Genomic DNA, 12,329 nt, shown 5'->3' with positions numbered 1-12,329 from the left:
GCACTGCCTAGATGTAAATGAAAGTTTCGTAATATAAGTATCTTGGATTCACCAAAAAAAAAAAGTGTGTGTCTATGCTTGCCATCAAGGAGATCTTCCTCAGTCATGCCTGGAAATATTTTCTCTTTGCTTTTGATATCCTGTTGAGGCTCTCTGTTTTTTAAGACCCTCATGTAAATCTTGTTGATAATATACCTCTCATGGATTTACCAAAAAAAAGAGTGTGATTGCTGATTTTACCAAAAAAAAAAGTGTATGTGTGATTGCCCGTCTACTCGGAACCTCCTTGGGAAAATTTCAGATCATCTTCGCCTCCGTTTCCCGAGTCACATATTTGGGAAACATTTTTGGTTATTTGGCAGATTTAGGAGGCCTTTATCTCAATACTCACTCTTTTTCTCATGGGTGAGATATTGGGCTCTTTGGACAATCTGGGAAGAGCATAATTGGGCATACTTGGGCCGTCAGTTTCAAAAGTCATATGAATCTTTTAGAGCCTCATTGCGGCAATATTTATATGATGCCTGTCATGAGGGTGATATACATGCATCTTGCATTGAGCTTTTCTTTTTATGCTTCTGATCTGTGGGATACTCTCCATCTTGGAGACTTTCCCTCTTGTAAAGTTATGACAATATAAATACAATGCACTGGATTTTACCAAAAAAAAAGTGTGTGTGTGTGATTGGAGTGTCTCTCCTTCCTTATACGCCCGTCCTTTGAAGCTCTCACATATCACAGTGTCATCTCTGTATAAAGTGTTATTACCTCCACCTTGGATTTCTCACAGAGCAAATACTGTTTGGCATATGGATCGTTCAATGAAGTGGTGGAGAAAAAGGCTGCGTCTCCTTTGGCATTACAAAGTCCCTCTTCGACAACAGCTTTTCCTATGGCGAGTTCTCCTTGGCATTTTTCCATCCGGACAGTTACTCGCACACAGACATATTGCTTCAGCTGTTTGTCACAGATGCCAGCACTCTATTGAATCAGTGCTTCACATTTTTTGGTTCTGTCCACATACTTCTGATCTCATTGCTCTCATCCGACAGAGGCTTCGAGCGCGATTTCCTACTGTTACTTTTGGCAGATTTTTCTGGTTGTTTGGTTTTCATCCACAGAGACGGGGTTTTGATTTATTTTTTGTATGGGTGCGCTATTGGACCCTATGGACTTTATGGATGGACAGAAATCATAGTCTTTGGTGATCCAGTGTTTTCATCCTTTCTTTTTTTCAAACGCTCTCTGCAACAATCATTCTACGATTGTTTTCAGACTCGTTTGATTGATCAGGATGTGTATACAGCTTATACTGAGATCTTTAGTTGAGTAGTAGCTACTTCGTTTTTGAAGTAACTATGAATGTAATTATTTTGCAGCAATAAAAGATTTCTTCCCACAAAAAAAAAAAAAAGTGTGTGATTGGAGTGCTGTGTTTTCCTCTCGCCTTGCTATTCAACAACCCATCAGAGCTTACAATCTTATGAAAATGGGTATCAGGTTCATTGATGACGTGGTAGATATGCAAGGAAATATTCTCACTTTTCCAGTAGCATGTCGACAATACAATCTGGGGATGCATCATAGACCTATTTGGAAAGCTATTGCTGATCTATTACTCCCTCTGGTTCCGATTCCGACATTGAATGTCAGAGATAGGCTTCAAGATTAGCACCTTTGGTCTTCAAATACAAGCATATTCTCTAGGCCTTTGAATTTATTGACTTCTATACAGGCTTATCGATTGATATTACCTCCTCCCTGGATTGCCCATCATGCTAATTCTTTATGGCATTTGAACAAGTCATTAGCCTGGTGGAAAGGAAGATTGCAATTAATATGGAAGTTGAAAATGCCATTGAAGCAACGACTCTTTCTATGGCGATGTATTGTTGGTATTCTTCCAGTAGGGGTGAAATTGGCTCAAAGAAGGATAGCTTCACTGTTAAGAAATTTCCCCCTTTTCTTATTCTACAGTTCCTGACTAATATTGAACCTGCGCACTAACTCTTCACGCTCACGGGCGATGGCAATTTTTTTATACCTCCCAGCCAATTCTCAAGGACTTGATACGTATTTTTTCACTTTAAAACATCACTACGTTATTTCCTTCATGCTTATCCTTGAGACCCACATCTCCCTAGATAGTTCCTGGCCACATGTCTACATTTTAGGCCCTTACTTAGATGCATCCTTTTTCACCCCTCTCTTGGAGTTCCTTTAAAACCAATTGCCCCTTGGCAATTTTCACATTTAGATGCACCTAGGCCCTAGCCCTATTAGAACTACCTAGTCAATGCCATTACGCCCTCACCTAGGACCTTGGCAGTTACTTCTCTTGACCATTTAATTACGCACATTAATTATTACAAAAGTTGGTCATCTAAGAGAAAATGCCCACCGATCTATCCGAGGTCATGCTATCTCGGCTAGAGCATAACATTCCTTCCCTCTTCAAGCATCAGCGTCCTCAATGATGAAATCTGGGAATGCTCTCCGTAACTGGTATACGGATTCCCAGGTAGCTTCCGATAGAGGCTGACCATGCCATGCAACCAACACCGTGGGTATCTTCCGATTTCGTATTTGCATTGTTCCTCGGTCCAGGATCTTTGTTGGTTTGCGCCTTGCAATATCCTCTATCTCCTGAAACAAAACCACACCTTCGATTAGTGAGTCACCTGTATGCAAAAATTTCTTTAAGCGCGAAACATGAAAAACCGGGTACACCTTACACCCCTGTGGCAATTCTAATTTATAGGCTACACTGCCTATTCTCTTTAGAATTAACCACGGCCCACAGTATCGAGGTGATAACTTAGCACACTCTCCTGAAGTCAACGACTTCGAGTGTGAAGGAATTCTGAGAAAAACTTTTTCTCCTTCTTCAAATACTCTTATAGACCGATTTTCATCCGCATACACCTTGGCTCTATCCATAGCCTGGCGGATATTAGCTCTCGCAAGTGCTAGCATCTCCCGCATCTGAACTACAAAGTTCGCGGCACTAGGCACTTTCTGAGGTACTCCAACTATAGTTGGATTAGCTGGTCTATAACCATAGTTCAGCTCAAACGGACTGAACCCAGTAGATGAATGTTTCCTATCATTGTAGGCAAACTCCAACAATGGCAACCACTTGTCCCATGTATGTTGCCTCAATGACACATATGCTCTCAGCATATCCTCTAAAGTCTGGTTGACTCTCTCCGTCTGACCATCCGTCTCAGGATGATCCCCACTACTCATTCCCAACTCAGTCCTTAGTGTCTCAAATACCGCTGTCCAAAAGTGACCGGTAAACCTGACATCTCTGTCTGACACTATGGATCTAGGCAATCCATGCAGACGAAATATATGTCTAATAAACAACTCCGCTACTTGCGGGGCACTAATAGACTCTCTAGTCGGAATGAAGTGAGCCATCTTGGTTAGACGATCAACCACCACAAGGATAGAATTATACCCTCCTTGCGTTGCAAGTAGTCCTACAATAAAATCCATGGAAATGCTCTCCCACTTACTTAGTGGTATTTCCAAGGGCTGTAAAAGTCCGGGTGGCTTCACCCGCTCGGCCTTACTTACCTGACACGAGAAACACCGTGTCACATATTCATGAATATGCTTTTTCATCTTTGGCCAAAAGAAATCTCGCTTCACGAGATCATATGTCTTCTCGACACCTGGATGTCCCGCACACGGGCTATCATGGCATTGTCGAATGACTCTCTGCCTGAGATCATTCTGACCAGGTACTACAACCTTGCCATTTCTAACTAGCATACCATCCCTTATGGTATATCTTGCATAAGTTTGGCCTTTTCTGGATGCCAGGTCATCCTTTTCATTTTCCCCGGGTTTTAACACATGAGCCTTAGGCCATAAGCTCTGGACAAACTCGTCCACCTTCTGAGTTTCTCTGATCTCGGTCATTAGAGTACTCTCTAATACCGTGAAACTCAGGTTGTGCATAATGCGAGACAACGCATCAGCTACCTTATTGTCTTTTCCTCTTCGGTACCGAATCGTTAGATTAAACTCCTGCATGAGCTCTGCCCACCTAGCTTGGCGGCCCCTCAAGTCAGGCTGTTTACAGAAATGTTTCAGAGTATCATGATCCACATCCACATAAAACTCTGAACCATACAGATAATGCCTCCATGTTTTCAAAGCATGGATAACAGCATACAACTCCAATTCATGAGTTGGCCAATTCCTTTGAGAGGGAGAAAGCTTCTTGCTTTCAAAGGCTACTGGCCTTCCCTCTTGAAGGAGGACTGCTCCTACCGCAATGCCACTTGCATCGGTTTCTAGGAACAACGGTTTCTGGGGATCAACTATTTTTAACACCGGTCCTGAGACCACAGCTTGTTTTATGGTGTTAAAACTTTCTTGTTGATTCTGTCCCCAAATAAAAGGTACTTTATCTGAGGTCAGATCAGTCAATGGCGATACTATTTCGGAATATCCTTTGATATGCCTTCTATAAAACTGGACAAATCCCAAGAATGATCGCAACGCGGTCAGACTCTGAGGGATTGGCCAAGTTAGTATCGCAGCCACTTTCTTCGGATCCATTTCTTCCCCCTGTGGAGTAATTATGAACCCTAAGTACTCAAGTCTAACCATACACAGTATAGTTTTCTTTTTATTCACATAAAGACTGGCTTTCCTCAAAGTACTGAACACTATCCTTAAGTGTTCACAATGCTCAGTAACACTTTTACTGAATATCAAGATATCGTCAATGAAATGTACTACGAACTTTCTGATATACGGACGTAATAAATCATTCATAAGCATGACGAAGGTCGCTGGAGCATTGGTAAGTCCGAAGGGCATTACCAAAAACTCATAATGACCAAACCTGCCTATAAAAGCGGTTTTATGCACATCCTCAGCTCTAATCCGGATCTGATGATAGCCGCACTTAAGATCTATCTTGCTGAAAATCACGGCTCCATGTAATGCATCTAGCAAATCATCAATCCGAGCCATCGGATACCTGTGCTTAACAGTGATATTATTCAATGCTCTGTAATCTATACAGAGGCGAAACGTATCATCCTTTTTCCTCTTTAATATCACTGGCGAAGCAAAAGGTGAGAAACTTGGTTGAATCTGCCCCAACTTGAGGTATTCTTCCAGTTGCCTACGCACCTCCGCTTCTTCAGCAAAACTCATCCTATAGGGAGGTCTATTTACAGGTTCTGCCCCCGGGATCAGTTCAATCTTATGCTGAACTTTCCGCTCTGGAGGTAACCCATAAGGTAGTTCATCCCTAAAACATTCAGAGAACTCCTCTGTTATAAGATTAGCCAGCTTGGCCATCTCACCACTTTGCGTAACATCAGTGCTAGTCGAAGAATCATCCATCGACTCTACCGATGCTGTGCAAAGGTATAAAAACTCTACTTGAGCCTTTCTGATTTCCATCACGGAAACCAACGGTCCCTGAGGTATATCTTTTTCACCTCGCAAGACATAAAGCACATCATTCATCTTGAATTGATATACGTGCTTTTTCCAATCAATGGCTAGATTCTTCCTAGAATGCCACGCCATTCCCAGGGCTATATCTGCATGAGCAAGCTTGGTCATTTCAAAAATAGTCCTGAATTCGAAGCTCCAACTGGGTAACCCTTTGGTCCCATACTTCAGTTGAACTTCCATCTGCCATCCTGACTGTATACGCATAGTCAGATGGACTTGTCTTTAATTTCAGCCTCTTCACGAGCTTGGAGTTAATCACATTGTGAGTTGACGCCGAGTCAAACAACACAATGACATCATGACTGGCCACTTGCCCTTTCATTTTGATCAACTCCGTATCGTTGAAGGCTGTATACCCCGTTGCTGCGGGCTTAGATAGGATGTTATCAGGTGCACTCGTCACTAACTTAGCAACAGATACACACAACAAACAAGGTACTAACCTCTGAGAAGGTCCCGCCAGTTGCATCTGCATATGTTCTGCACTGGGACTCTCCTGCATTTCTACGTCGCATTCAGATATTATCATATTAGCCGTGCGACGATCTTTGTTCAGTGGACAATCCTTCCACTGATGTCGCTGAAGGCAGCCGAAGCACAATCCTTCTTTCCTAGCTTTCTCTTTTTGTTCAGGGGTCAATGAGGACTTTGACCAAGCCCGGGCTGCCATTGGAGTTATTTTTCTTTTCACCCCAACGGTGGTACTTGTTTTTGTTGGTCCCTCAACCGGCTTCACCTGCTTGGTTTGGCCACTTGGCTGCGAGACACTTGTCTTTGAAACCCATTTCCTCTGAAATCCCCCTTTCCTCGGGTGCTCATACTGAGTCCCTGCCTGCACAAATCCACCAGACCTGCCTCTGGCATCCTCATAGTTCAGGGCTACTGCTATAGATTCATCTAGTGTAGTCACATATTTAGCCCGAACTTCCATTTTTATTTTGTCGTTCAGTCCATAGATATAGTCTTTTAACTGAACCGACATAGGGAGAGGGTCTGTTATTTTCATAACACATTCCCTGAATTTGTCAGTGTACTCTGCCACTGACAAGCTCCTCTGACGAAGATTTCTATAAGCATCCCAAGCTCGGGATTCTTCATCAGGTGGGAGAAAGTGTTTCTTGAATTCAGCTTTGAACCCTTCCCAGGTGGTTGGAGCAACTTGATCCTTCTGTTGCTTTATCCACCATCTGTCCGCTGCCTCAATAAACAGGTGTGTGGCCTCGCGGATCTTCTTTAGATCGGATCTAATCTCACAAATGGCGAAGGCTTCTTCCCACTTGTGCAACCAAACCTCGATCACATCAGAGCTGCGCTCGGTCATCCGACCAGCGTACTTCTCCGGTCTATAATTAGCGATATTAGGCACTTTGACCCTTGCGCGCTCTAAGGAATGTACACTGGGCTCTGGCTCTGCTGGAGCTTTGCCCTTATCAATCCTAGACGGTCTAGCCGACAAGGCTTGCACCATCTCCCTAATCTCATTTTGACCAGCATTCACCTGAAGCTGTTGGTTCATAATCTGCTGTAAAGCATCCTCTAATATTGAAATCCTACCAATCAATGTAGGTGCTGCGTGATGTGACATCTGTTGTGTAGATTGAGCTCTAGACTCACTAGGATTCATCCTTGAATTCTGCCCTTCTGCTTCCATTAAGTTCGCAATGGAAGATGGGTTTTTTTTTTTTTTTTTTTGGGATTTCCCCCTTTTCTTGTACACAGAAAAAATAAACAACAGTCCCTGTTGGAAAAAAAACGAACTAACAGGTACTTAGAAATTTCTTTCGAAAGGGACAAACGCTCCCTGGATCCAAGTCCGCCGCCACCAGCGATCGAAGGCGACGCCACAAAGCTCGTGATCGTCCCTCAGCGTTATCTTCCCTACGTAGCTGACGATGCACACCCCAAAGCTCGCGGTGGCTGGTTAACTGACGGCAATAATGGCTGGTGCCTGCTGTACGAGACCTGGTCAGCAGCCCTGCGGTAAGACGCCCTTCGAAGATTCCAGCATCGATGTCCACGTTTTTGGAACCAGAATTTGCAAGCCTACGCCCCGTTTCTAAGAGGAGTCATCAATTGAATCAGGCGTCACTCATTCGACGTACGTACGCCTCATTCGTCGCACTATCCTGATTTTGAACGCAAAATCCCGTCGCTAGCGCTGCGTTACACCTAACGTTATCACGACGCCGTCCGTCATCATTCGTCTACTGCTGCCCGTCGACTCTCCCTTGCTGCGCTCTGATACCAAGTGTTAAGAAATTTCCCCCTTTTCTTATTCTACAGTTCCTGACTAATATTGAACCTGCGCACTAACTCTTCACGCTCACGGGCGATGGCAATTTTTTTATACCTCCCAGCCAATTCTCAAGGACTTGATACGTATTTTCACTTTAAAACATCACTACGTTATTTCCTTCATGCTTATCCTTGAGACCCACATCTCCCTAGATAGTTCCTGGCCACATGTCTACATTTTAGGCCCTTACTTAGATGCATCCTTTTTCACCCCTCTCTTGGAGTTCCTTTAAAACCAATTGCCCCTTGGCAATTTTCACATTTAGATGCACCTAGGCCCTAGCCCTATTAGAACTACCTAGTCAATGCCATTACGCCCTCACCTAGGACCTTGGCAGTTACTTCTCTTGACCATTTAATTACGCACATTAATTATTACAAAAGTTGGTCATCTAAGAGAAAATGCCCACCGATCTATCCGAGGTCATGCTATCTCGGCTAGAGCATAACATTCACCTCTTTGTCCAAGATGTCATCTTACATCTGAGAGTATCCGCATTTACTGTGGTTTTGTTCATATTCCAGAGACCTTCTAGACAGAATCTCCTATTTCTTATCTCTCAGATTTCCAGCACACAGGTTCTACAGGTTTTTCTGGATGTATGGCAAACTATCAGCTTCTTTGTCACAGGATTCTCTTTTCTTCCACTGGATCAGATACTGGGCCTTATGGACCCTCTGGCTACAGTGCAATCAAGCATATCTGAATTCTCCCCTTCAGCATCCATATGAGTTCTTCCGAGCCTCATTGCGGCAATCTTTATATGATGCCTTACATGAGGAAGATTTGGATGTTTCTTGTATTCGGCTTTTCTTTTACTGCTTCTGATGGATAGGGCTTTGGCTCTCTTTTGAGCTCTGCCCAGATGTAAATGAATGTTTCATAATATAAGTATCTTGGTTTCACAAAAAAAAAAAGTGTGTGTGTGTGATTGTGTGTGTGTGAGAGCCTGCTGCTCAGCCTCGCCAAGCTCCCGTACAAGCCCGCGCCCTATCCGTACAACTGTACGGACGCTGTACATCCATCGTACGGCCGTACGAGCAGCCCGCTTCCTCCCTGTGCAGCCCCGAGCGTATCCGTCCATCTTTTAATCGTCACCCCTGCTGTATATCCGTACCCCCCGTCCCTTTCCGTACAGCTTAATCCACCGTGCTCCGTCAGCATCCCCGCTCACCTCTATTTTTCGTACAGTTCCTGCGCACCCTAATAGCATCCCGTATTACTCAGCCTCCTCCGTACATCCTCTTCCATATACCCGTACGGTCCGTACAGTCCGTAGTCCTACCCTGTGCTTCGTCCGTACTCTTTGCCTGTACAAATCCCGCCGTACAGTTCTGTTTCTTTTTTGCAATTTCATCAATCCCGACCTACTTACCTCCATGGAGGACCAGTTTAAAAGTTACTCCCGCAAGGAATCGACATTAACTAATAGTGATCCCTTACATCCAATAAAGAGAAAAATCTTACAGCTTTGTCATGGATTGAGTACTTGTTGGGCTAGCTTGTGAGCTAGACCCAGTACCTTGTTGCGATGGTCTAAAATCTCTTTTAAGTAGCTTCCTAGCTTTTTGGCTGGCTCCTTCAGCAGATTCTTTAGGTCTGTGCTTTCCCCATAGCCTTCTCTGATGTGTGTGTATGCTCTACATCTAAGGAGTACATGCTGCGCATTTTCTGCTTCTTCTGTATGGCAGATTTTGTAGATTCTTTCCTCTCTAGGGATCCTGGTTCTTGCCCATCTACCCCTCTCTACCTCGAGATCATGTGAACTAGTTTTGATTTTGTAGATTAGATGTCTTTTAAATGTTGATATGTCTTCCCCAAGGTATTTCTGCATTCCATAATTGTCCATTGAGTTAATTTAAAACTGCATATATATATAAGACAAAATAAAAGAGAACCAGAGCCAAGTCCCAAGGGATTCACATAGGGTGCAGATGCATCCCTTTCTCACCCAACCCAATCTCTGTGTAATCTATGTGTGAAAACCCAGATACCCTATTGAAATCCTAAGAGAGTATGGGAGGTGGGTCTGGTGTAGGCTGGTGAGCCCTCCTCTCATATCCATAGACAGTGCACTATCTATGTAGAAGTTGAGCTTCATTAAGAACCTCACTAGGTGCTAACCAGGTCGTGTATGTGTGTAGTTGTATGACATCCTCCCGAATGACCTAGGTAACCTCATGATAAGTGAGCAAAATAGGGCGAGCCTCAAGGCTATATTGAAATGGGGGCAATTTGTCTATGTGGAGTCCCAGGTTTGCCATACCCCTCAGCTCCTAATGTCATCGTTGCAGCTAAGGCCAGCCATAGTAATGTGCATCAGACCGAGGGTGAGGACCCGTAATCCGTGACGGTATGCAATCACTTGGAATGCTGCATCAAGCTGGGAGTAGGAGGACCCTGTACTTCGCCACAATGAATTGATGGCTTATTGCAGATCATCCCTGCCAATAAGAGAACCTGAAGCCTCTCCATTGAGTACTAAGGAGGGACCTAGCCTCCATGAGTGACTCAGGGAGCGCTAGCTCTCCACAGAATAGATGGTCAAAGTGTCTCCCCCTCGCCAGAGACATGTGCCTCCCCCTTGCCAGAGACACGTGCTCTCTTTGGAGGACGGCATTTGGGAGACAGTGTCCGGCATCACAGCCTGCAATATCTAGGTAGCATGTTGTAGTGTAGTGATGGAGGGGCAGCATACTCTCCAAAGACGTGTTCTCTTCAGAGGACAGCATTTGGGAGACGGTGGCCAGCATCAGAGCTTGCAGTATCTGGGTAGCACGTTGCAATGCAGTGGTGGGGGGGCAGCAGATTTAGCCTGCAGCTACCCTCGTCAACATATGGCATGATATGATCTACACTTTCTGGCCACATGGGAGCAGGGCATAGAGGGATCAAAAGGCGGGAGTGTCTCTGCAAGGCAGGGCCTGCAAACATTTTCTACATTCTCACGGATCAAGGAATCTACCGGTTGTGTAGCCCCCACCCTGGCTGTTGGCACCTATTTCGGGACACTCTAGGCAGTGAGCTGCAAGTCCTGAGAAGCAAGCAGCATAGCAGCCAGCTGCCATTTGTCGATTGATCAAGCATTCCATGGAGTGCCTATCTATATCATTTTCTCGATTTTCTAATAGCAGGCTCTTTTGTTCGGAAAGAATATGAACACTTTGTGCTCTTTAGATAGATCTCTTTGTACAATTAATGTATTGAGACTAAGCATCACATGTTTGGGAAAGCATGATATCATTCCAATGAACTTTAGGGTCTATTTATGTCTTATGTTTCTTCTCTTGCAGTTATGCAGGGCGTTCAGAGCTCCCAGACAATCTCAAGGCTTTATTTAGGCCATGTGCAATGATGGTGCCGGACTATGCACTCATTGGAGAAATCAGTCTCTTCTCATTTGGATTTCGTCTAGCTAAGCCCCTTGCTCGGAAGATGGTCACCACATTCAAGCTTTGCTCAGAACAGCTTTCGTCCCAGGTTTGGGCAGCTTGTTGCAATATTTAATGGTTTGTTTTGGGAGAAAAAGTAAAAATGTATATAGGATTCCACTACCTGCAAATCCTTGTTTGAAAATATTAAAATAATCTGCTCTCAAGATAGTACAATGTCCCTAGAAAATTGTTTTGCTAGCTGGTAAGTAGCTTTCACAGACTGTTTTTAAGTAGATTTTCTGTGGAAGTAAAATCATATACCTTGAGATAAAAATGCATTCTTCTTGCAGGACCACTATGACTATGGTATGAGAGCTGTGAAGAGTGTAATTGTTGCAGCAGGAAACTTGAAACGTGCTTATCCAGATGAGAATGAGGAGGTTTTGTTGTTGAGGGGTTTAAGAGATGTGAATGTTCCTAAATTTTTGAGCCAGGACCTCCCACTTTTTGCTGGTATAATCACCGATCTCTTTCCTGGTGTACAGCCACCAAAAATAAGCTATGATGATCTTCTTCAAGCACTGTCAACAGTGTGCTGTGAGCTAAACATCCAACCTGTGGAAGCCTTTACAACAAAAGTGAGTTTGCTATCTTTCTGGGAGAAGAATCAATGCTAATTGAAAACTAAAAGAGCCATTCTCGGATTCAATTGAATCTCATAGCAGATCTCAGTGTAGCCTAGAATTAAACTTAGACAAAAGGTCAAAATGAGAAAGTGTACCAATGCTAGAGACTTTCATGTATTAATTTCTTCTAACGTAATAGAGTATTTCACATGAAATGTATGATCCAATATGCAGGTCATTCAACTGTACGAGACAACTCTTGTAAGGCATGGACTCATGCTGGTTGGACCAACCGGTGGTGGAAAAACTATGTGCTACCGTGCACTCGCAATGGCAATGTCTTTGCTCAACAAGGATGGATCAACAACGTACCAGAAGGTTACATAGGATGCCATTGTTCCTCTTACCCTCCCTGCAGCAGCAACATGTGTATTCTAAGTACTCTTTTTGAAGAATAAAACCTGTGTGATCTTCAGAAATATTAGACCCTATAGATGAACCATTGCTGCTGTGCCAATTTTCACTTCCCAATTATTGAAC

General features: G+C 43.8%; 1 protein-coding gene across 1 annotated transcript in view; it reads left to right on the top strand.

The window, feature by feature from the left end:
- Positions 1-12,329, top strand: part of LOC147901134 (uncharacterized) — a 467,121-nt gene that overhangs the window by 279,389 nt on the left and 175,403 nt on the right. The window contains exons 22-24 of the mRNA XM_087376081.1: positions 11,083-11,269; positions 11,514-11,801; positions 12,024-12,167. Of these exons, the coding sequence (XP_087232207.1) occupies positions 11,083-11,269; positions 11,514-11,801; positions 12,024-12,167 (619 nt within the window). The remainder of the gene's footprint in view (positions 1-11,082; positions 11,270-11,513; positions 11,802-12,023; positions 12,168-12,329) is intronic.

The sequence above is a fragment of the Dipteris shenzhenensis genome, chromosome 6 (assembly GCF_047967505.1).
Source record: "Dipteris shenzhenensis isolate YYH24624 ecotype China chromosome 6, Dip_SZ_1.0, whole genome shotgun sequence".
NCBI lineage: Eukaryota > Viridiplantae > Streptophyta > Polypodiopsida > Gleicheniales > Dipteridaceae > Dipteris > Dipteris shenzhenensis.
The sequence above is the reverse complement of the archived record's forward strand: the minus strand, read 5'-3'. Positions and strand labels throughout refer to the sequence as shown.